The sequence below is a fragment of the Nuphar pumila genome, chromosome 4 (assembly GCF_984573655.1).
Source record: "Nuphar pumila chromosome 4, dmNupPumi1.hap1.1, whole genome shotgun sequence".
NCBI classification, from domain to species: domain Eukaryota; kingdom Viridiplantae; phylum Streptophyta; class Magnoliopsida; order Nymphaeales; family Nymphaeaceae; genus Nuphar; species Nuphar pumila.
This window is the reverse complement of record NC_143252.1, coordinates 113,068,790-113,095,419: the sequence shown is the minus strand read 5'-3', so window position 1 is coordinate 113,095,419 and position 26,630 is coordinate 113,068,790. Positions and strand designations below refer to the sequence as shown.

At 38.8% G+C, this 26,630-nt stretch overlaps 1 protein-coding gene across 1 annotated transcript in view; it reads right to left on the bottom strand.

Annotated features, from left to right (window-relative positions):
• Positions 1–2,203: 2,203 nt before the first annotated feature.
• The window catches only part of LOC149840633 (coatomer subunit zeta-2-like), a 36,493-nt gene continuing 12,066 nt past the window's right edge, over positions 2,204–26,630 (bottom strand). Inside the window, exons 3-7 of the mRNA XM_090003234.1 lie at positions 17,128–17,287; positions 12,072–12,219; positions 11,874–11,951; positions 2,545–2,629; positions 2,204–2,461 (exon numbers count right to left, since the gene is read on the bottom strand). Of these exons, the coding sequence (XP_089859360.1) occupies positions 2,402–2,461; positions 2,545–2,629; positions 11,874–11,951; positions 12,072–12,219; positions 17,128–17,287 (531 nt within the window). The 3' untranslated portion in view covers positions 2,204–2,401. The remainder of the gene's footprint in view (positions 2,462–2,544; positions 2,630–11,873; positions 11,952–12,071; positions 12,220–17,127; positions 17,288–26,630) is intronic.

Here is a 26,630-nt window from a genome sequence, read left to right as displayed (position 1 = left end):
CAATAGCTTCATGATCATCGGCATCCACACTGACTGCAATAAGGAAATAGTTTCCTTGATGGCGGCAATGCGCTGTGGAAGGTCTCCTGCCACAACTTAGGGACAAGACTGACTCACTGTTAGATGGGTTGTTCCACGCTTTGAACCTTTTCTTAACCTCCTTTCGTTTACTTGCTAGCCAGACCATAGGGCATCCCCAGTTGGATTAGGCTGTTAATATTAGGCACTCCAATCTGCAACATAGTACTCAAGCCAAGCAGATGAAAGGATGATGCCACTCTGTGAGATCCTCTAAATGCCATAAGTGATCCCTGGCCATGGTCACAACAATATATATATATATATATATATATATATATATATATATATATATATTCCCACCTTTATGCCTCAAAGTTTCCCTTAAACAGTTAAGATAGGATCATTGTACTGTGTCCTGCGTGTATGAAGTTATGAACCATTCTGAATTCTTGTTTCAAAAGTTCTCAGAAACTAGCAAAGTTTAGAAACCCTAAAGATTTAACTAAGATCTAGCTTAACTTTACATGTCACTTGATTTAAGCTTTATCAAGTGTCGGTTGAAAGCACGAGACATCAAAAAACCTTAGTTTATGGATCCCAATTTGTCATTTTAAGTACCCTGATTTGAACTTTGAGATAAAAAAGCTACGGTGAAAACACCAAGATAGTTTCTCCCACATGCCTAAAGGGAGTCCCATATACCCAATCATTGACCTCAGTCACCTTAAATCTTGCTTCACTTCTCACAGCCTCCCCTCCCTCCAAAGTCCTCAACAGTTTCCCTCTTTGCATATGGTGTTAGCCTTTTTATTGGTATTATAATGGGTAAATATTGGCAATCAATGAAGGTAAGAAACTAATGAGCAGAAATCACTTTTTTCTTCAAAAATTTCTAAGTTTTTGTACATCAAATGTTACAGATGTGATCTACATGGTTTGTTTAGTAGAAAACTTGTTTTGAATCATGTGATTACAACAAGTAATTAGGTTTTTAAAAGGGTCCAAAAATCAACGGCCCACAATGTGCCAAAATTTCTTAACTCAAAAGATACCATTTTAACATCAGAAAATCTAAGTCTTGATCCTTAGCAAACAAACCATGCTGAACACATCTCTGTGGTTAAATTGAGTTGATACAACTTGCCCCGATGATTTTTAGCTCATTAGTTCCTTACCTTCATTAGTAGCAAATATTTTCCATATTATGATAGGTCTTCGCACAATTAAGACATTCTATAAATTTTTTTTCCTCCTAATGGTAATACTTTTAAACATTTTCTGATGTTACTAATAAAGTTACAATTTTCCCAATATTCAAACCATCCAGATTATTTTACTCTCATCCGAATACAGACCTGCACACGATAAACCTTGCCAAGTTGGACTTGACCTAAGGAAAGGCCCTGTCCACGTTAGGCTAGTCTACCCAACAATGATATTATGCAGTATGCACTAGGTCAATGTGCCCAAAACACTGTGCGCTATGCCCATGTATCAAATTCATTCAACAAAGTCACCAATGTAACCATTGGTTGGCCGAAAAATCAACAATCACCTACACTCGTTTACCTGAGGTCATTGTGGTTGTGAACTCTCTCCAATTCCCAGTACTTGCATTAGCATCAGCAAAATTAGCACAACCTCCTTATTTAAAGAGTACTTCACAGTCGAGATCATTTCCCCTGCTGCAAGCTGCCCAGAGCGTCAAGTTTATACACATCAAGTTTCAAGGAGAGTTTGACTCCGGGAAGACTTTCATGGAGACCCCTTTTGCAGAAAGCAAGTCTGATTCCCCCCTCCCTCCACAGAAAATAGGGTCGGGCGTCGATTTTGGAGGGCAGATCAAGTGAAATCACATTGCAGACTTTTGAGTGTGCCGCTGCACCTGACCGCCCTCCATCTCTGGGGTACAGTCTCTCTCGTCTGTGGGCCCAACAGAAGATGGAGGGTGGATCAGGTGCAGTGGCACGCTAAAGTGTGCAGTGTGATTGCACCTGATCCGCCATCTTGATTTTGGGTAGTGGAAAGTGGCCCCCATGTTTGCATCGCTTAGTGGGGCCCATGACCACTTTCCATGAGACAAACCTTTTTTTTTCTCTGATTTAAATCAAGTCGTTTCTGAAACCATGAATTTTGTGTCCTGTCATACAACATTTCACAGCCAGGGGTAACACAAGAAAATGAGGGGAGACTTACAAAATCCCACCATAATAATGCATTTTCTAACACCACATAAGGACTTAAATCTCAATAGGAAAGTAATAAATATATTCTTGCATACCCAAAAGCTGGACATCTTGCACAACTATCTCTAAAATGTTTCCTGCAGTTAAAATCCATCGCACAGTGGGAAGCCATATTAGCCCACAATGCTGATGGATCACTTAAGAAGTGATCTCGCCAAGTGCTCCCTTGCTGTGGCAAAGGCTTGGGATATTGTCTGCAGAACAGCAAGTCAAAGAAGATCTTAAGCACACAAATAAATTAATATATAACATATCGAGCAGCAAGAAGATATAGTACCTGTTCAGAGAAGGGTGCCGATCCATCAAGACCATCTCTAGCCACTTTGCTGGCAATCACACTTGCTTCAGTTTCAAGGATAATCCTGAAAACAAAAATGAGAAGATATACTAAGATGGTCAAATCAGATCTGCTGAAGAGATCATCATGGCAGGGACTATTTTGCAAAATCTGATAGTGCAGGGACTATTTTGCAAATCGCCAATAAGGTTTGGACTACAACAACAACTATGCCTTCATCCCAAAACAATTGGGGTCGGCGATATGAACCAAAAAAAGAAAATCATTCTGGGTCTTCCACATGAATCCTTCTCCTCCAATCATTTCTATCCAATGCCATGTCCTCGGTGAGGTTCAAAGCATTCATATCCTTTCCTATCATCTTCATCCAAGTCTTCTTAGGCCTACCCCGACCTCTTTTAACTAATATATTTTCCCATTTCTCCATCCTTCTAACTGGAGCATCATTAGGCCTTCGCCGAATATGTCCAAACCACCGTAAACGAATTCTCTCTCATCTTATTTTCAATGGATGCAACGCCTACCTTCTTACGTATCTCCTCGTTTCGAATCTTATCTTTTATTGTGCCAATAAGGTTTGGACTATTTTGCAAAAAACCCTTTCTTCAATTTCATATTGATGGTCCTCCAAAAACGGGCCTCATTGACATTTTGTAAGTTGAATGATATTATCCTCAAACATATACTTGAATAGGTTCAGCCCATTTTTGTATAGCTGTGTAAATATTTGTGACTATGTTTAAACTAACTGTCACCAGAATTGATCCATATGTGTAGAAGAGAAAATGATCATTTGCATGCTCATGAGTCTCTCTGTGGGCTCGACGGTTCAACCACCACACAGGTCCATGTGGTCTTCACAGCCTACATGGATTCATCACCCTAATATAAGTCATAGACTGCAAATGAAACCCAAAAGGGAAAAGAAAAACAGAAACAAGATGCATGGCCTGGTAGCTCCTCTTTGAATGATCTGCTTGTGCTGGGAAAGGCCTAGAACAGAGAGAGGATGATACAGCAGTTCATAACTTCGAAGCTCTCCATCTTTTTCTCGCCCGCAACATAGTGGTCCACTAGTTAAAGATACAGTTAAAGTATCTTGCATGCTACGTCACAGGGATTCGGCCAACAGGGTGCCGCACCCGCATCAACGCGACGCAGGTGTGGGTGCGAGTGCAGTCAAATCTACATTGGGTGTGGTCAACACACATAGGGTCATAACAGTCCAAATCTGAACTTTAAAAAAACCAGATAAAATGGGGCTGGGCAGGAGATTAGGGCAAAAAAGCCCGCCTGACCCCGACGCCTCCCCTTCTCCTCTGAGCTGTCTCCAACCCAACCCATCTTCGGCGCAGCGACTATAGGTATGTATCCATCAATCTCTCTCTCCTCCCGTCTCTCTCACTCTTCTCGGCTAAACCCCCACCCTGCCTCTCTCTCTGCGTACTGCTCTCTCTCCCCTCTATTTATCTCTCTTTCCCCAACCTCCTTCAATCTCTCTCACTCCCCATCACCCTCTTTTCTTCCTCTCTGCCTCTGCCGAAAGTAGGAAGGGCACGACTCGGCCACCTGCGACGGTGGTGGCCGGGTTCACCGCCTCTCAGCCACGCCACTATTGGCGGGTAGGGCCTCGAGCCCTGCTCTTTCGGCTGGCCGCGGGTTCCGGTCTTCTCGAACCCGAGCCCTGCTCCGCCCCTCTCCCCTTTCCCTTGCTCTTGTTGGTGGAGCGAACCAGCTCGGTCCTGTCCTGGTTTGGGACAGGGCACAACTCGGCCTGACTGTCAAGCCACCCTTGTTGTGCTCGAGCAGTCGGGCCGAATCGAGCTGGGCCCGGCTAAGGCCGAGCTCAATGCAATTCAGTCCAACACCCTGGGCCGGCTCGACCTGATTGCCGAGCCATCTCCCCTTGTGCTCGAACAGCAGTAGCTTATGTTGTTGTTGTCTCGAGTTGGGCCGAATCGAGCGGGGCCTGACTAAGGCCAACTTTACTTGTTTGATTGTGCATTGTTTGCTTCTTTTATTAGTATAATGTATAATTTAAGTCTTTTCTGCTTTACTTGTTTGATTGTTTACATAATATATTTAGGTTGATTTAATTGTGGTGTTAGTTTTTATGATGAAAAACTATGTCATGGGGACTCGACAAATTGGGTGCCGCACCCGCGTCGATGCGACGCGACTTGAATGCGCGTGCGGGTGCAACACTCGGTGCGGTCAACGAGACCCTGGGTGCGGTCAACGCACCCAGGGTCATTTATGTCCAATTTTTGGACAAAAAAATGCTTCTGAGTCCTGACTTTTCTTCCGCCGAACGCAGAGAGAGAGGGGGGGGGGGGGGGGGGGAAGGATGCGACAGGGGGCTGTCGACCTTCCGGCGAACGCAAAGAGAAAGGGGGAGGGCACGGTAGAGAGTCGTCGGCCTCCTGCTGTCCCTTCGGCAAACATAAGAAGGAGACGAAGAAGAAAAGAAGAAGAGAAAGGGAGAAGAAGGAGATGCGTACCTGAGAGAGAGTCAGCATCGGGGTTCGGTCGCACGCCGGGAGCGAGAGAGAGTGCACAATCAAGAGGGAGAGGAGGAGGAGCGCAGGGGCGCCCGCACCCTTGCGTGATTTAAAGGGCACGGGAGGACGCAAATCAGGAAACCCCAAAGGGGTTGCCCTTATCAGCAGAGGAGGGGGGGAACGAAGGCCCGCGGCTGCACAGGCATTAAAAAGTTATTTTAAAGGGAAAACCCTTCCCTGGACTCGGTTCTGGTCCGGGTCCGTTTTTTTTTTGTTTAAATTGTGGGTTGAGACAGCTTAAGCCCTCAGAGAGATGAGAAAGCTGACCCTGGGTGCGTTGACTGCACCCAGGGTCATTTATGTCCAACTTTTGGACTTTATATATATATATATATATATATATATATATATATATATATATATATATATATATATATATATATTGCCACACCCATGCACCCAAGTTTTTTGAAAGTGCCGCACCCGCACCCATGTGACATAGATGAAGAATAGAATTGTAGATTGCAAATTTGATTTATTGCATGCATGATGAATTGATGATATTATGATACTTGTTTTTTATTTCATTAGTGTTACTGCTAACTGTTAAAAATTATATATATATACCCTCCCGCACCCCCACACCCAAGTTTTTTTAAAGTGTCACATCGCCACACCCGCACCCGCACCCGCACCTATGTGACATAGCTTGCATGTGTTTTCCATGTCTTAGATGTGGTGCACGAGAAAGGTAAAAAAAAAGTCCATGGTGCATGTCATCTCTCTCTCTCTCTCTCAAGCTAGGACATGTAAATTTATGGCTGGAGGGTTGACCAATTTTGATCTATGAAAGTGTTTAATGCTTTTAAGTTTCAAAAAAACAACTTATCAAGCAAGTTTATGATGGTCTAATTTTTCATTGCGTTGAGTGGCCAAATACCTTTTTTTCTTTCACAAATAGCCACTGCAGAATGTTTGAACATCTAATGCCTGTAACTTTTAGACAAATGGTTATTTGAAGGCTTTGAGTATATATATATATATATCCTTTTCTTTGTAATCAGCCTTTTCTCTTTCTCCCCTTGACCTTAGTAAAGGATTATATTAATATATTAATATATGTTCTCCTTATCTAATTTATGTTAGTTTTCATAATCATATGTTTATGCAGTTTGTGGCCTAAAAAATTATCAGAAAAGATCCAGCTTGGGCTCAATGTAAAGAAGATGACCCGAATGATCTTTCAAAAAGGGAAATTTTGATATGCAACTATTGCAAACAAAATGTTAAGGGAGTTGCTAGAATGAAATAACATTGAGCTGGAACAAGGAAAGGGGTTAAAAGAACATCCAAATGTTGAGGATGATGTGAAACAATTCTTTGTAGACTACTTGTAGCTCAAAAAAGAGAAGGAAAATGTAAATTCTATTCTGGAGATTGGCAAAGATGGAGCTTTTTATGAGTCAGGATTGGGAGCTGGCAAACTTGCATACGTTAGTGGTATTAGAGTTGGAAGCTCACAGAAACGAGGGCCTATGGATCAACAGTCTCTACAATGAATATACGCTTCCTTTTAATATGTTCTTTTGTTGAAGTGTGTTGGGACAGGAAATTTCATGCTTAATACATTATATAACAAGTACTATTTAAAGGCACTAGAGGTATACTCCACACCTCCATCACTTCTGAATGTACCAATACTAGCTGAAAAGTGATTCTCAACATAGGCCTTAAAGTACTAGAATATGGAGAAGACTTTAGATTTGTACTTAAGAAAAAGACCCATGTATAATGTGTACAATCATCTAAAAAAATTACAGAAAAATGAGATGTAGATAAAGAATCACACGGGACAGGTCACAAACATTGGAATGTACAAGTTGTCATAGAGAAGTACTTTAATTATTGAATTAAACGACAACAAGTGACTTGAAAACAATTGGATCCATTAAATGATCCCAAAATTATATCTGAGATCCAAGATAGATACGGATCCAGATGGAACTATATTTGAAATCCAAAACAAATCCAGATCGGATTAAAGATATGAGATTCAAAACAGATCCAAATCTAGTTAAAATTTTGAGATAAAAGATCACTCCAAATCTGAATAAAGATCTGTGATTCAAAGTAAATATAGATCTAGACAGAGACCTTTTGTCACGATATCTGAGATCCAAGAGTAGATCCATATCCAGTTAAATATCTAAGATTCAAAACAGATCCTTACCCATTTAAATACCAGAGATTCAAAGTAGATCCAGATCCAAATAAAGATATTTTGACACTATATCCAAATAAAGATATTTTAACTCCGCCTGTGTATAACTGTTTAGTTATACACTGTCGGTCCCAAGCCCGGATAAAGGAGGAGGGTTGCGGTAGGCCAGTGACAGCCAGTATAAAAACTTAGTCACACCCTATGAATATGAACCAATATGAAAATTTCGTTGGGGCGTTCCCTACTGAGCGACGCGTTGTACTCTATACGCCCGGAGGCAGTGATAAATGGGCAAGGGTTGCTAGGTCGTCGCCCAGAAGCGACGCGTCACACCAGCGCCCGGGTGTGGTGTCAAATAGGCAAGGGTTCTGTCACTTTGTTGGACGGGTGGGGGTAAAGAAGATAGTTCAAGACCATAAAATTAGGTTAGCCACTTGGAACATAGGGTCTTTAACTGGTAAGTTGGTAGAGTTAGTAGATGTGATGTGTAGGAGAAAAATGGATATTTTATGTCTACAAGAGACCAAATGGGTAGGTGAGAAAGCAAAAGTGATAGAACCTTGGGGATATAAGATTTGGTATACAGGAATAAATAGGAATAAGAATGGAGTAAGGATTGTTATTAGTCGTGAGTTTATAGATAATATAGTTGAGGTTCGTAGGGAGGGTGATAGGATTTTACTTATTAAATTAATATTAGGTACAGATATTATTAATATTATTAGTGTTTATGCACCTCAAGTAGGTTTAGATGATTCCATTAAGCGTCAATTTTGGGAAGATTTAGATGGAGTAGTACAAGGGATATCGTATGAAGAAAAGCTTTTCATCGGCAGTGCCTTAATGGACATGTAGGCATTAGTAGGGATGGATTTGAGAGTATCCATGGAGGCTATGGTATAGGAGAAAGAAACGAAAGTGGAGAAAGGATTTTAGATTTTGGTTTGTCCTATGATATGATCTTAACAAACACTTTGTTTAGGAAGAGGGAGTCTCACCTAGTAACATTTAAAAGTGGGGTTAATACGAGTCACATAGATTTTTTCCTACTTAGAAAGAGAGATAAGGGTTGTTGCATCGATTGTAAGGTTATATCGAGAGAAAGTGTAGCTACACAACATAGTCTTAATTTTAGATTTTAGAATTAAAAAATGCCGCAAAAGGGATAGGCATAGGATAGATCCTAGAATTGAAAGGAGCTAAACAAGAAATGTTTGTAGAGCAGGTACTTAAGGAAACTGATTGATGTCTCAAGAAGGATTCAGAATCAATGTGGAATAAGATAGCAGGTGGCATGAGAAAGGTGGCTAAGGAGGTATTGGGTGAGTCTAAAGGCGGTGCACCGCTAAGTAAGGATGCATCATGGTGAAACGAGGATGTCAAATTAGCTATTAATGTTAAAAAAGAGTCTTATAGAAATAAGAGTCCTGATAATGAAAATTTGGAGAAGTATATGATAGCAAAGAAAGAAGCTAAAAAAGTAGTTTGAAACGCGAGGGATAAGGTATATAAGGAGGTTTATGACAAGTTGGATATCAAAGAGGGCGAGAAGGATATTTATAGGCTTGCAAAGATGAGAGATAGGAAATCGAGGGATCTGGGTAAGGTTAGATGTATCAAAGATGAAACGCAAAGGGTTTTAGTCAAAGATGAGGAGATTAAGGAGAGATGAAAAGATTATTTTGATAAGCTATTTAATGGAAGTCATGCTCAGGATCTTGGAGACTTCTCCATTCCTTTTCATGAGATGAATCGTGACTTCATGTGCAAGATTCAAAAGAAAGAAATTGCAGAGGCTTTGAAGAAAATGAAATCAAGAAGGGCAGTTGGCCCAGATGGTATACCTATTGAAGCTTGGAAATGCTTGGGTGAGAAAGGTTTAGAAAGGTTGACAAATCTTTTTAAAAAGATTTGGCGGACAAATAAGATGCTTAATGAGTGGAGGAAGAGTACTTTGGTGCCTCTATACAAGAATAAGGGTGACATACAAGATCGCACAAACTATCGTGGTATAAAACTCATAAGTCATACTATGAAACTTTGGAAGAGGGTGATTGAATATAGGTTGAGGAAGGTTGCCATGATATCGGAGAATCAATTTGGTTTTATGCCTGGAAGATCAATTATGGAAGCTATACATCTTCTTAGACAACTTATTGAGAGATATAGAGAGAGGAACAAAGATTTGGATATGGTTTTTATTGATTTGAAGAAGGTATGCGATAAAGTACCTAGGGATGTTCTCTGGTGGACAATGATGAAGAAAGGTGTTTCTTTCAAGTACATTAGTATAATTAAAGATATGTGCGAAGGAGTAGTAACCAATGTCCGCACTTGTGGAGGGGTGACAACCAATTTTCCTATAATGGTTGGGTTACATCAAGGATCTGCATTAAGCCCTTTCCTATTTGTTATAGTGATGGATGAACTTACGAGATCAATTCAAGAAAATGTGTCGTGGTGTATGTTGTTTGCTGATGATATTGTTTTGATTGATGAGTCTAGAGCTGAGGTTAATGCTAAGTTAGAATTATGGAGACAGACATTGGAAGCAAGAGGTTTTAAGTTGAGTAAGAGCAAGACAAAATATATGGAATGTCGGTTTAGTAAGCAACGAAGTAGTGATGGGAGTGTAGTGATCTTGGTGAGCAAGAAATACCGGTGGATGACTGTTTCAAATATTTGGGATCTACCATTCAAAAGTATGGAGAAATTGATGGAGATGTAAATCATAGGATAAAGGTTGGGTGGATGAAATGGAAAAGTGCAACTGGAGTGTTGTGCGATCGTAGAATGCCATTGCGGTTGAAGGAAAAGTTTTATAGGACGACAATTAGGCTCACTTTACTATATGGTACGGAATGTTGGGCTGCCAAGAGACATCATATTCAAAAAATGAGTGTAGCTGAGATGCGTATGCTTAGATGGAAGTGTGGAAATACAATAAAAGATAAGATTCGAAACGAGGAGATACGTAAGAAGGTAGGCATTGCATCCATTGAAAATAAGATGAGAGAGAATCGTTTAAGGTGGTTTGGACATATTCGGCGAAGGCCTAATGATGCTCCAGTTAAAAGGATGGAGAAATGGAAAAATATATTAGTTAAAAGAGGTCGGGGTAGGCCTAAGAAGACTAGGATGGAGATGATAGGAAAGGATATGAATGTTTTGAACCTCACCGAGGACATGGCATTGGATAGAAATGATTGGAGGAGAAGGATTCATGTGGAAGACCCAGAATGATTTTCTTTTTTGGTTCATATCGCCGACCCCAATTGTTTTGGGATGAAGGCGTAGTAGTTGTTGTTGTTGTTGATATCCAAAATCCAAAACAAATTCAAATCTGACTAAAGATCCAATGTCCAAAACAGATCAGATCTAGTTAAAGATCCAAGCTCCAAAGTAAATCTAAATCTGGATAGAGACCTTTTGGCACCATATTCGAAATCCAAAAGTAGATCCAAAAGATTCAAGTAACTCAAGTTTGATAAAGATCCAGATAAAGACCTTTTGGTACTATATCCACAATTCAATGTAGGCTAAATGATCCAAGGTCCTCAAAAAGGAGAGTTTGTTGCAACAAAAGAAATTGGTTTGCAATGAAAAAACCTTCCCTTTTCATTTTACTTCTTGTAAGTGACTGTCAGCTTGATGACGTCAATTGTAACTGATGCGAACATCAACATAGGTGGTGAGCTGTTCAAGAACCAGAATGAAAATCAGATCTAGCCAAAGAATGGAGGGAGAAAAAGAAGGCAGAAATAAAGATAAAGGAAAGCAAGAGAGAGAGAGAGATAATTTTCCAATCACAGTGAAAAACCTACTCTGTTACCATGTTAACTTGGGTTTGTAGCACTTCAGATGTCAGACACACTAGAGACATAATGGAGAAGATGGAGGGAAGAAGAAGAAAAGAGAAAAGCAGTCACAGGTTTCTGAATGGGACTCACACCCTATGGGACATTCCTTATGATTAAACGAGTGCAACCATAACCAGTGTTTTTTGACATTAGGGCATAAGAACCTTTTAATATTACATATGTACCGCATAGGGATGTGATCCTCGAAATACAAATGATATATATTATAATTTTGTCTTGGAGTGTGCAGAAATGACCAGAATACCCTGTCCGTGCTAGAAATTACACATGCCTTAGGAAGCAGCTTTGAAAATGTCTAGCTTCTTGTTCTAGAAGCAGATTCCATGGAAATGAGCATCCGAGGATAACAAGAAATTTCCAGTGACCATGGTTCATCTTGCATAAAGTTGAACAACAGGATCGAATTTTATAGAGAAAAATTCATCTAATTAACCGACCAAAGGTATTAAAAACCATGTAAAAATATCAGCACCACCAAATGAGTGACATGGACATTGCATGAACAGAAAGCAATAATAGCGTGAAAATTTGAAAAAAATCATTAGAGATACACAAGTTTCCTTCCATACTATACAACAAGCAAGAAAGAACAAACACATAGAACAACAAAGAAGTAATTACTGGTGTAAATCGCAGCAAGTGACAATGATGACAATGATGACAATGATGATGAAAACAATGCACTAAAGAGCATAATTTACGTACCCCCCGTCAACAATCTCATCAATGCATAGAAGGATGAGATCCAAATTCTCCAGAGCTGACCTTTTGTCAACGTTGTTTCTGGACCAAAATCATGTAAACAAAGAGTGAGAAAAATAAATGTTAAATCCTATTCCTATTATGGGGATGGAAAAAAAATGTGAGGAATTCCTCAAGGTAGTTATGTTGATAGATGTGAACCTCAGCAGAATATCAACAGCATCAAAAAAGCCCTGAAGGACTGTTGCTAAAATGAGCTCATTTTCATCATCACCGCCAGTCACAAAGAAATGCAGATCAGCCAGAAACTTGTAGACAACCACATATTTCTCAAATATGGTTATTTCAGCTGCACATAAGGTTAGAAAAGATAAAATTTCTGTTACACAATTTTTACTTGTGATCCATGAGACTACAAATTGATGAAAAAACTGATGTCCAAGTAGGGCTGTCAATGGGTCAGATCAGGGCTGGATTGGGGTCGACCCTGATCTGCCCATATAAACAGTGAGCAGGTTCAGGTCATAGTCGGATCAGAAAAAGAAATTCCCAAACCCGCCCATATTTTTTTAAACAAATCCCATATTTGCATTATTCATTCAACAGGTCAAGTCCAGAATGGGTCAGGTCTTCCCTTAATCTGCCAACATATATTATTATGGGATTAGGTTCCAGTTCTAGTTGAAATAAGAAAATTCAAACCTACCTACATTTTATTTTAATATCCTAAAATTCTATAACCCAATGTATGACAATTATTTCAGCCCAAACTGATACTTGACCCAAAGAAACCCAGCTTAATTTTAACGACTAAACCTAACTAGCTTGACCAATCCAATTTGAAATTTTAGAAAGCAAAAAATTAGTTTATTGTAACAAAGATTTATGAATTACAAAATGAGAAAAAACAGTCAACTTATGGGTGTGGGTTTTGTTCAAAACTGAGAAATATTAAACCTTTTTCCCTTTTGTGTATTTATAAATTGTTAAGCTAACAAAACCAAAAACATGAATGAGGGAAAACTAATATAAATTTATTTAATGTTTAAGAAGGAATCCGGATAAGAGTGGCTTTTCTACATGGCCAGGCACTAGGATCTTTAAGTATGTAGTCAAACCAGTTGGCTTAGGTTGTATGCAATATCCATAATTGGGTCTCAAGCCTGGGGCATGATGATATCAGATTATGAGATGGGAAGCAAACATGGCACTTTCAATTCTTCGAAATGTATGTTTTTGTTTCCATCGGGATGGTGCTCTATTTGTCTTTGAGAGAGATGGTCTAAGTTTGATACGTAGTGTTGTCATTTTTACTGTACACAGTAAAGTGTGGATTCGGGTTGAGTATCGGCCTAATAGAAGCCTTATACATATCCAAAAAACAATGTCGGGTACCTGACGCAATTTTTTTAAATGTTTCCTATACCCAGATCCGACCCCAGTCGGGTTTCAATCCAAAGTCTCAAACTCACCCATATTTTATACGGGTTTTCATATTTCTTGTCAGACCTGATAATTCAGATCCAGGTTGGGCAGGTACCCGACTTCGGATCCAACCCGTTGACAGCCCTATGTCAAAGAGACAGAGTCCAATAAGTCATTGCATTGCAATGGACAAGGCATAAACTACATACGATAAACAAAAAACAGAGAATACTGCACTTTTTTTATTACAGGGACATCTAGCCATATTGGTATGTGCCAAAACCTTTTTGGACAATCAATAATAAGCCAGTAGACATCATCAATCGACTAACTTCATGGCCTATAAATTAAACCTTTCCATGTCTGGAATCAAATCATTGTAAGTTATAACAGTCGGTAAAATATTGCTGCATCTTGAGAATGCAGTCACATATGAAAGAAACAACATGACCTTTCAGATGCAATCCACCAGTAAAAAAAAATGCGGACTGGCAAGAAACTTGTAAGCATCAATCTAAATCTCAAAAAGATGGGCTCTTCGACCACAAATGAGAGGGGAAAAGGAACTCTGCTGCAAAATTTTAAATTTTGATTCATGAGACTTCCAACTTAAGGATATGTATGAAGGAGTAGTAACCAATGTCTGCACTTGTGGAGGGATGACAACCAATTTTCCTATATCAAGGATCTGCTTTAAGCCCTTTCCTATTTGCTATAGTGATGGATGAGCTTACGAGATCAATTCAAGAAAATGTGTCATGGTGTATGTTGTTTGCTGATGATATTGTTTTGATTGATGAGTCTAGAGCTGGGGTTAATGCTAAGTTAGAATTATGGAGACAGACATTGGAAGCAAGAGGTTTTCAGTTGAGTAAGAGTAAGACAGAATACATGGAATGTCGGTTTAGTAAGCAACGAAGTAGTGATGGGAGTGTAGTGAAGCTTGGTGAGCAAGAAATACCGGTGGATGATTGTTTCAAATATTTGGGATCTATCATTCAAAAGTATGGAGAAATTGATGGAGATGTAAATCATAGGATAAAGGTTGGGTGGATGAAATGGAAAAGTGCAACTGGAGTATTGTGCGATCGTAGAATGCCATTGCGGTTGAAGGGAAAGTTTTATAGGACGACTATTAGGCCCGCTTTACTATATGGTACGGAATGTCGGGCTGCCAAGAGACATCATATTCAAAAAATGAGTGTAGCTGAGATGCGTATGCTGAGATGGATGTGTGGAAATACAATAAAAGATAAGATTCGGAACAAGGAGATACGTAAGAAGGTAGGCGTTGCACCCATTGAAAATAAGATGAGAGATAATCGTTTACGGTGGTTTGGACATATTCGGCGAAGGCCTAATGATGCTCCAGTTAGAAGGATGGAGAAATGGGAAAATATATTAGTTAAAAGAGGTCGGGGTAGGCCTAGGAAGACATGGATGGAGGTGATAGGAAAGGATATGAATGCTTTGAACCTCACCGAGGGCATGGCATTGGATAGAAATGATTGGAGGAGAAGGATTCATGTGGAAGACCCAGAATGATCTTCTTTTTTGGTTCATATCGCCGACCCCAATTGTTTTGGGATGAAGGCGTAGTTGTTGTTGTTGTTGTTGTAGACTTCCAACTTAAGCGCAATAAGTCATTGCATTATAATAGAAAATGGAAAAACTCTATACACAAAAAAAAATACAAAATGCATAAGCTATTTACTATAAGAAGAAATATGACCATATTGATGGGCATCAATTGTTAAAATGTACCTATTATATATATATATATATATATATATATATATATATATATATATATATATATATATATATATATATATATTCTGTATATTACATCAATACCCGATAGGGGTATTTTTGTAATTTCACAGTTGTTTTAGAAAACAACTATTTTTCCCTTTTTGAATAAATGTAATCTTTATTTTTTATTTTTTTCATTTCTTTTTTATTCTTTTTGAGGACCTAAAGGGGCTCCAACATAGAAGTCGTTGGAGCCCCCAACGGTCACAAATGTGACCGTTGGGGGCTCCCAACGACTCTATGGGAGCCCCCTTTTGGCTCTCCTTTTGAGGCCCTTTGGCCCTCCTTTTTCCTCCTCTTCCTCTTGTATAAATAGGGGTGATCCCCTTGTGTATTCTTATCTTGGAGAGCTTCTCTCTCTTTTCAATAAGAGACTTTGTATATTGTTGCCTTCTTAAAGGCTTGTGCTTGTATTGTCCCTTCGTGGACTTGTGATATTTTCTCTTTTATTCATTGTTGTATGTGCTTGTATGCACTCTTTATATTTCCGCAATATCTCATTACATCAATGTCATCTTAAAAAAGAATAATAATTCAATAGATGTGAATCACTATCACTCACACAGATATAAGCTAAATATATCTAATACTTGGGATCCAAATTCCTTTTAGCACTATAAGAAACATGATGCATTCCAGGGACATTTTAGCACTCAGCTCTAACTCTGCATAAACAAACTTAGTCTTCCAAATGCAACATGCATTGTAAACAATAAAAATAAAAATAGCTTACACGAGGCAGCAAAAAATGCAATTGGCTTTCCAACATAGTAGAAATGAATATTTATTTGAAAAGCTTAATAGAATCATAAATGGAAATCGACAAATATATCTCATAACTGTCTTCCATTCTGAAATATGGGAATGAAAAAAAATGGATTTTTCAGAGGTTACACCTGTCCTGTATTTCTCAAAGTTGATATATGATTTTTTTGTCAATATATGGTTCAATAGTCCCCACTTTGATTTTTTTTCATCATATCAAAAATCAAAGATCTCTCTCTCTCTCTCTCTCTCTCTCTCTCTCTCTCTCTCTCTCTCTCTCTCTCTCTCTCTCTCTCTCTCTCTCTCTCTCTCTCTCTCTCTCGTTCCCGACGGCCCACCCTTGCCATCACCCAACACTCAACCCATTCCGTCTCTCCACCACCTCCACCATCACTTGCCCCTTGTCTATTCCCGTTCCCCAGCCGCTGCCACTAGCAAGTAGTTGCAGGTAGTGGGCTCGGCATCCAGCAGCCATCTGGCGAGCCAACCTCAACAGTGGTTGGCCGCCGCAGAGAGAGAGGGAGAGAGTCCGCTGCCAGCCTATGGCCGTCTCACCGTCGTCTAGTGAAAGCTGGCAACTGGCTTGCCACGGGGAGACACACACAGGCCCAAAAGTCAACCACCACCATCTCTCCCTCCTCTCACCCTTTCCATCGTCGATCACCGGTATGCAGACGTTGACCAGCAAGCAGACAGATGGAAATAGAGACAGAGGTGGGGCAAAGGGGAAGGCAGAGCAGTGGCAGGAGGTGCAGAAGGGAACGGCGGAGGAGCTGCCGATTGGGACGTTCGGCGTCCGGTCACCTGCCTAGTGGGTGGAGGCTGGAGCAGAAAGGTGGAGTGGGGATCGAAGTCACGGAGGAAGGGAATCGTCATCGGGAAGAAAGAAAGGGGGAGGAAGGTCCATATTCATCTAGACCATTCAATCAAACGGTCCAGATGATGCTGGACCGTTTGGACGGTCCGTCCGCTAGACCTTCCCCTTTCCTAGATATATATATATATGGAATCAAATGATTTGCAACAGTAACAAAGACACCTTGACAAGAACATTATAAACAAATGCATGAAGAAATCACGATTTAAAGGGTTCTAACATGCATATGCTAGCATGTCCATGTAACTGATAAACTTCCATGTAATATAATACAATCTCTACCCGCCTCCCAGTTATCAAAAGCTTTCTTATATTAATAGATTCCAATATGGAAAACACACACACACACACACACAAACATGCTGGGAATTTCACCTTCTGCCCGGGCATTCGTCTTTTGGGTCTTGGTGAACACAGATTTCTCGAATGCCAGTTTTGAGCTGAGTGTTGGCCAGTCATCTGAAAAATACTTTACAGCAACACGCTTCCCTTCTGAATCCAAGAGAAGGATGTTCTTCACCGAAGGGCACGTTTCCTGCATCACCCAAAAAAGAACATTAAAAAATAATCTACCTCCACAAATATCCTCTTCCGCACACCCCCCCCCCCACCCCCAACCAAAAAAAAAAGACAAACCCAAACCCAGCTACTCTAAAGGTTTCCCATCCATGAGTTTTTTTTTTTTTTGAAAGAAACCCACCCATGAATTTTGCATCCTGTTCTTTAAGATTGCTACTCACATCTCCCATGATCCATTTTTTTTATTCCCATACTCCAGACAGCTTCAGTCACATTTAAGTGGAATACTGATTACAATGTTCATAAACACCAATGCAACTCAAAGACCTGGGTCATCATAATCAACAGTCAAGGTGACTGCATATTGCGGAAATAGGGGAGCCAGGGCATTTTTTCCTTTTTTGAAGAAAGGAGAGCCAAGAGTTTTGTTTGTATGGATTTGATCAGAACAAGCAACTAGAATATTGTGAGGGAATTGTATACAATTTGCAGTAATGTTCAGCACATAATAGCCTTGTTTCAAACAGAAATCATAATTTGAGGATTACAAATTAAGACTTCATGACTTAAGGGTCCATTGGGACCTCTAATACTAGGATAATAGAAAGAAGGGGTTAAAATCAGTGCTACTCTACATACCTATGTTACTAGGACACAGATGTGGCAATGAATACAACACAGATGAAGGAAAATATGACAGAATTTGTTGAAAGTTATGACATGTAGATGAAACTAATATAGATATAATAAATTTATATGATGACATAGGTATGTAGAGTAGATTATCTCATTATTAATTATTCTAACAAATATTCAATGCCATGCCAAGCATTGAAAGATATGAAAGATAAAACTAAAAGTTAGTGGAGAATATACTTTATATTCCTTTGTTCTGCAAAACAAGTAAACATAATAATGTAACATTGCAATTAGCCACAAGCTTAGTAGTTAAAAGCGCCCAGAGTCACCTAGAGTCTAGAGATTTGCAAAAAAAAAAATTATTTAAACTAAAAATATAAAAAGTCGTAAAAGATAAGGAAAAAGCATGAAAAACTTAAGTATTTCAACATACGCAATCCAAACATGATTATAATGCTTTAAACATTATAAAAGACAGACAAACACAAATACCAACTTAGTTACCCCCACCTGTAAGAAGATGAGTTCTTGAATCATCACCAAACGAAGCTTCAAATAGCTTCAACCAAAATACCAAAAAAGGATCACACACAAGAACCACGAGGGTTCTTACAACAATACCCGAAAAAAGGTATACAAAAGAGAGAAGAAAAATATATTTATTGAATGGGTAAAAACACCCTTCAAAAGCATACATTACAAGTGGGTAACACCCCATATTTATAATACATGGGAGAGGAGGAACGAGGGAGTTGTTGGGCTCCCAACGGCTCTAATAGAGCCGTTGGGGGTCCAACGACTCTCTCACTTTATGCTTTTTGACTTTAGTCAAAAAAGCATAAAGTCGTAATGTCCAAAAAGAAACTAAAAAATAAAAGAAACCTAACTAAACAAAGAAACTAGCCTAATCATAACTAAACTATAAAAGTAAACTAAAAGCCATGAGATTACATATGAAATTATGTTACATTATTTAACACTCTCCCTCAAACTTACGGTTGAACCGAAAGTTTGTCCAAGAGAAAGTGAAATCGAGGAGCAGCAAGAGGTTTGGTAAAGAAATCTGTCAGTTGATATTCAGATGAGGCATATGGAAGATCAATGGGGTCATATAGAAATTTCTCTCGTACGTAGTGACAATCCATCTCGATATGCTTAGTCCGTTCATAAAATGTTCGATTGTTGGCAATGTAAATAAAGTTTTTGTTGTCACAACACAGCCGTGATGCTCCTGTACTCCTAACACCCATGTCGTGAAGCAATCGCCTTAACCAGACTACTTCCATGGTGGTTGTAGTCATTGCTTTGTATTCGACTTCAGTTGACGAAAGTGAGACTTTTTGTTGCTTCTTGCACCTTCAAGAGACCAATGATTCTCCTAAAAATACATAGAAGCCAGTAGTTGAGTGTCGATCATTGGGATTACCCCTCTAATCTGCATCAGTATAAGCAGTTAAATCTAAAAAGGAAGAAGCAAACAAGAAAAGTCCTCGAAAAATAGAAGTTTTAATGTATCTAATAATGTGTAAAACAACTCCCATATCTACAGTGGTAGGAGCATGCTGAAATTTGCTTGTTGTATGAACGGCATGCACAATGTCAGATCTTGTAATGGAAAGATAAGACAGTGCCCCCAACAAGTTGTCTGTAAGGTGTTGGATTTTCAAGTGGTTCTCCATCATCAATCTTCATTTTGACATTTACAACTTCGGAAGTGTCAACTTGTCGTTCATCTGATATACCAGACCTGTCAACAATATCTAGAGCAAATTTAGATTAAGTTAGTAAATAGCCTCTAGGAGAATAAGCAACTTCTATTCCAAGAAAGAATTTTAGAAAACCCAAATCACTCATTTCAAAGTGTATTTTAAAAAACTTTTTAATGTTGTCAACTCCCTACTTATCACTTTCAGTGATGATCATGTCGTCTACATAGAGGAGAAGAATAATGATGCCTACATCAGAATTCTTAACAAACAAAGTTGTATCAGTAAGGTAAGATTGAAAACCAAAAGCAAGCATAACATGACTAAACTTATCACACCAAGCCTTTGGGGCTTGCTTAAGTCCATACAAAGCCTTATTTAAGTGAATGGTTTTTTCTTTAGGAATGTTAAGGACAGATGGTGGGTTCATGTATACTTCTTCGGCTAAGCTTCCATTTAAAAATGCAATTTTGACATCCATTTGGTATATATGTCATTTCTTTACAGAGGCAAGGATTATTAGGATCGTTATTGTAGTCATTCTAGCAACGGGGGCAAAAGTCTCTTCATAATCTATTCCATATTCTTAGAAATAGCCTTTAGCAACTAATCGGGCTTTAAACCGCTCAAGAGTGTCATCACTCTTGGTTTTAACTTTGTATACCCATCGACACCCTATAACTTTTTACCTGGTGGAATATCTTGAATAGTCCAAGTATTTGCTTTTTCTAAGGCTTTTAGTTTTGTTGTCATAACTTTGGCCCATTCAGGTTGTTCTTTTGCTTCAACATAGTTGGAGGGCTCTTTGTAGGAGTGAATCAAAGCAATGTAGGCTTGATATTTTAATGTAAAAGAATCACATGACACAAATTTTTGGAGAACTTTTGACACTCTAGATGACTTTCTAGTTGATATTTATTCATGTTCTTTAGTATATTTTTCTAAAGCACATGGTTTCTCTAAACTTCCCCGCTTAGAATATTGAATACAACTTTGATCATTACTAAATGATTTTGTACTTATCAGGTCATTTTGATTGTCTTTATATTCATCAATATCACCTTCATCAATCTTTGGGACTAAGTCCAACAAAAAAGAGTACTCATCTATTTCCGTAGACTTTTCACTTAAAAAAAAAATCTTGATACATATAATTTTTCAAATTTAAGGTCAAAACATCTATAACCTTTTTGGTGACTTGCATATTCTAAAAAGGCACAAGGAATTGTACGAGGCGAGAATTTATCATTTTTATCTGTAAAAACAAAACATTTACACCCAAAAACCCTTAACCTAAAGTAATCTGGAATTTGTTTAAAAAGTTTTTCCACAGAAGAGATGTTTAGCGAAGAAAATAGCATTCTGTTAATGAGACAAACCGTTGTTAGCCTGTTAGAGTGGCTTCGCCCCAAAAAGTTTTTGGTACTTGATGTGCAATAAGTAAAGTTCTTGTTGTTTCTATAATACGTCTATGCTTTCTTTCAACTAAACCATTTTTTTGAGGAGTATAGCGACATGATCTTTGATGTATAATACTTAGTATGTTCAAATAATCTTTAAATTCTTTTGATAAAAACTTTCCCCCTTAATTAGTGCGAAAAATTGAGATATCATTTTTAAATTGGTTTTTTACCATATTATAAAATATTTGAAAATGTGAGAAAACTTTGGATTTATGTTTAAGAAAATAAATCCAAGTATGTTTTGCAAAATCATCTACGAAGATTACATAATACATAAAACCTCCTTTTGATATAACAGGTGCGGGTCTCCATACATCCGAATATATTAACTCAAATGGTCGTGAAGAGACAAAAGTTCTTTCTTGAAAAGGTAATCTTTTCATTTTTCCAAGAATACATTTTTCTCATCTAAAAGTTTCAAAATTACAAAAACAAAATCATCTTTGGAAAAAATTGGAGCTTGAATCCTAGTCTCTTGTGCCATATATCTAAAGTCAACTTTTTGAACATTAACACAATGTCTTCTTGGGTATTTCCAAAAAAATCATGTAGTACAAGCCTCCTTTTCTATGACCTTTCCCAATCAGCTTCCCTGACTAGTGATCCTGCACTTGACATCCACGATAGGAGAAGGAAACATTATATCCATGGTCAAATAATTGTGAGACAGATAAAAGATTTAGGTTGAGCTTAGGAATATACCTAACTTGTGGAATACAAAATCTTTTTGAGTTTTGAAAACCTTTTTCAAAATTTTCTACTCCCTTGATTTCAAGGGATGTTTCATCAAAAGTAAAAACACTTGATCCATTTGAGTTATAACATTCAAATAACATATCAATGTTTGGTGTCATATGAAATGAAGCACCTGAATCAAGGAGCCAAAGAGATTTACCAGGATCGAAGATGTCTATAGAAGATACGGCGGCTCCAGTGGATGAAGATGCTCCTTTGAGCAGAGGTTGCAATGCTTCTACCAATTGTGTTAAGGGCATGCTTCTGATGGATGGTTAACTTGATTCTTAAGAAGGTCCGACATAGGCAACCTTCTTTTCATATGGTTTCTTCAATTTCGGACAATAGGTTTTTAGATGTCCCTGTTAAAATATACACTGCGTATGGATCTGGATCCAGATCCATACGCATGACATGTTAAATGAAACACATGTCAAATTAGCTTCATTAATGGCATCCTTGTAATATCTCTGATATTACAAGGATCATTGTAAACCTGTATAGTTTATATATCCTAGGGTTTGGAGGTCGAGCCCCAGTTGGTATGCCGCCCCAGCCGATTGTGCATCTCTCTCTCTCTCTCTCTCTCTCTCTCTCTCTCTCTCTACTTTCCTGTGCATAAGCTGAACTATTCATACGAAATTTGATATGGTATCAGAGCTAAGGGGTTGCGGAATCCTATTAGAGGCCGTGTTCAGCGAGATCTGAAGAAATAGGTTTATTTGGCTCCTCTTCCTTCCTTTTCTATTCTCCTTCTCGGTAACAGGTTCGTCTCTTAACTCGTCTCTTATTCTCCTCTTTGAGTAATCCAATCTTCTTCTGCAACTCGTCCCTTATTCTTGATTCTTAACGTGATATCCCATCGTTTGCTACTCATAAACAGGTTCGTCTGCAAATTTTTTTTTATTCTTGTTTAACGACTGTCAGTCATCAATGACTGCAGCCATCAACGACTGCAGCCATCGACGACTGTCAGTCATCAGTCTTTGTTTTCCACTCTTAACGTCTGTCAGTGTTTATTCATTCTTTGGTTCTAGAATTTTTTTTTTTATGCACAATTTATAATCTCGATTGTCAGTCATCACTTGATTTCTTTTATTGCCTCCTTTTTTTGGTGTCCCCTGTGCAACGCTTATAGTCAGATTGTAACAATTTACAATCTCGATTCTGAATCTGCAAAAAAAAAAAAAGGCTTGGGTTATTTCCAGATATTATTAGCACAGGTACATGTCTTGTTGAAGTTCTCCTGATTAATTAAGTGATCTCAAACCTCTTTGTTTCTATCCATTCGTTTTGTTTGCTTATTTCTTGTCCCATTGATATGGATTACTCATTGTCATCCGGTCCCTCTGCAAATTTCTTGAGTCAGCTCGTTACAGAAAAACTTACTCATTCTAATTTTTTGACTTGGAAGAGGCAAATCCTCCCTTTTATACGGAGTCAGGATCTCGATGAACATCTGGATGGTTTAGTTCCTATACCACCACGGCTTATTTTGCAGGAAACCAAGGATGAGAAGGGTGACACAATTACCATTTCTATTAAGAATCCAGAGTATACAGCTTGGAGGAAGCGAGATCAGTCTTTGGTTGCTTATATTACGTCAACACTCTCTCAAGAAGTGTTGGTTACTCTTTCAGATGATTGCACTGCGGCGGATCTGTGGAGTAAGCTGTCTCAGACATACTCTCAGATACCAGAAGCCAAAGTCATGTACTTAAAAAATGAATTTCAAAGTTTGAAGAAAGGCTCCATGACAGTCATGGAATACATAGGCCGCTTGAAGAGTATTACTGATCAATTAGCGGTTATTGGAAGTGCTATTGCAGATAAAGATAAAGTTCAACAACTTCTCAATGGATTGGGTCCTGATTTTGACATGTTTACCACAGCTTTATCACGCCTTCCTCACTTGCCCACTTTTGACGACCTTCAAGCGAAACTTCTCCAGCATGAGATGATTATGAAACAACGGGCAGAAGGAAATGAATCAGCTCGTCCTCATTCAGTTTTGGCCATGGACACTTATGTAGGTTTTGGACGAGGGAATGGAGGGCACCAAGGAGGCAGAGGTCGCGGACGTTTTGGGCACGGAGGACGTGGTATCTTGCCTACACCTAATATTTCAGGGATTTTTAATACAGGGAATCAGAGAAGAGTGCCAACTTGTTTCTTATGTAACAAAAGAGGACATGTAAAAGCTGATTGTTGGTTCAATCTACAAAATAGAGGTAAAATAAACAAAATTGAGAATAAATCAGCTACTACTGTGGACACAAAAGTGCCATCCTCTTCCACAGATGTGCAACAACTTTTGTTGTCAGCATTGTCACAGATGACGATCAAGCAAAATGAACAAGGCGAATGGTATGTTGATTCCGGTGCCGCCACACATGTTACGGGTAATGCAGGTAAGTTATCTCACTTATTGCCTTATTTTGAAAAAGGTAGTATAGTTACGGGAGATGGAACTTATCACTCCATTAGTCATACTGGCAATGCACATATCCCTATGTCCAAGTCCTTACTTCACTTGTCAAATGTCCTTCTTGCTCCTAATATTAAAAAGAACATTGTTTCTGTAGCTAAACTTGTTGACGATATGAATTCTTCCGTCGAATTTACTCTCTCTTCTGTTTATGTTAAGGATCTACGAACGAAGGAGGCGTTCGCTAAGGGGGAGCGACAAGGAAACATGTACGTCTTCAAGGAGATTCCTTCAGTGTCTTCGCCTTCGTCTTCAGTCCCAGTCCTCCAGTTGAAGTCGTCCAAGCATTCTTCAGTGTCTTCGCCTTCAGAGTCTTTGTTTTCCCCTTCATTGGAAGTTTTTAATTCATCTCATTGTAATAAGCCAGATATTTGGCATAGTCGTTTGGGACATTGTAGTCGGGGTTTCGTTGAAAATCTTGTATCTGATGGTCTCCTTCCAGAGTCTAGTTTATGTCCATTTTTTTATAATAATAATAAATGTTCTTCATGCGAACTGTGCAAAAGCCATGTTCTCCTTTTTCATATTATAAATAAAAGAGCTTCAAAGCCATTTGAGATTATTTGTTCCGATGTTTGGGGACCCGCACCTATTCCTTCTCTTTCTGGCAGTCGTTACTATGTTATCTTTATTGATTCTTATTCCCGTTATACTTGGATATATTTCTTAAAACACAAGCATGAAGTTTTCCAAATATTTCGGGAATTCCATTCGATGGTCAAAACAAAGTTTGCTTGTGATATTGTGCATTTACAATGTGATGGTGGAGGAGAGTATTCATCGAACGAGTTTATTGCCTTTCTTCGGGATAAAGGAATAAGTCGACAGGTTTCTTGCCCTCATACTCCTCAACAAAATGGGGTTGCGGAGAGGAAACACAGGCATATTGTCGAGAGCGCGATGAGCATGTTACATGATAGCAATGTGCCCGTTAGTCTCTGGACAGAAGTTTTTCACACATCTGTTCATATCATAAATCGTCTTCCTATGGCAATTTTGGATCGAAAATCTCCCTATTATACTTTATTTGGGCAACATCCCACTTACGATGAGCTGCGTGTTTTTGGTTGTGTATGTTATGTACATATTGATTCATCTCTGCGAAATAAGTTTCAGGACAAGGCTGTCAAGTGCAGATTTGTTGGGTATGCAGATGAATACAAAGGTTATCGATGCTATGACCCTACTACAAAACGTATCAGGACCTCCAGAAATGTTGTCTTTGACGAACGAAATTTTGAGGTCAATGACTCTGCAACGTTGCCATCTCGAGAATTAGAAGTATATGATCCATGGATAAGCGCATATCTTTTTGCTAATACAGGAGAAACATGTCAGACAAATTGTCCTTCCTTCGGCTTGAGTAGGGAGATACATGACCCACAGATGCATATTGAATTATCACCAGTTGAGTCTCCAGTTGAGCCAACCCCAGTAGAACGCTTCTCTGGACAGATATACACTAGACGGGACAAAAATACAGAGCCGAAGAATGTGGGCAGCATCGCCACTGATCCAGCTCAAAGGCCGTCACGCATTAAGCATCCTATTCAATGATGGGTGAGTTATGAGACCTTCTCCCTTGATTTCCAGTTGTTTATGTCTCAGCTCACAAAATAGGATGAACCCACTTGTTTTAATCAAGCTCTTCAATCCCGTCATTGGACTGAAGCTATGAATGAAGAAATGAAAGCTCTTCATGACTGTCAGACTTGGGAAATAGTCCCTCGGCCAGAAGGAAAGAATGTAGTTGGCTCAAAATGGGTTTATAAAACAAAGTATAAGCCTAACGGAAGTATTGACAGATATAAGGCACGACTTGTTGCTCGAGGATTCACACAACAATATGGTGAAGACTACGATGAAACTTTTAGTCCCGTAGTCAAAATGGGTACTATTCGTGTCATCATATCCCTAGCAGTCTGTAAGAAAGTGAAAAATACGCTACAACAAATGTCTCTCAACAAGTTCTCACAAATACATTATAAGAACCACAAAGGTTCACAAAGAGAACTTAAGAATACACACAACCCGAAACGGGTATAAAAATGAAAAATAAACAATTTTATTGATTTGAGATAAAAACCCAAAACAAGAGTAAGTATTTACAAGGGGAATAGCCCCATATTTATAGAGAGGTAGAGAGAAGCCTTAAGAGAGTTGTTGGACTCCCCAACAGCTCTATTAGAGCCGTTGGAGAGTCCAACAACTCTTTTTGGATTTACCTTTTTGACTTGGTCAAAAAGGTACCTTTTTGACTAGTCAAAAAGGTAAAGGCCAAATCAGTCCAATGATGGACTTGTTTGGCTAATTCTAGTTGTATTTTAA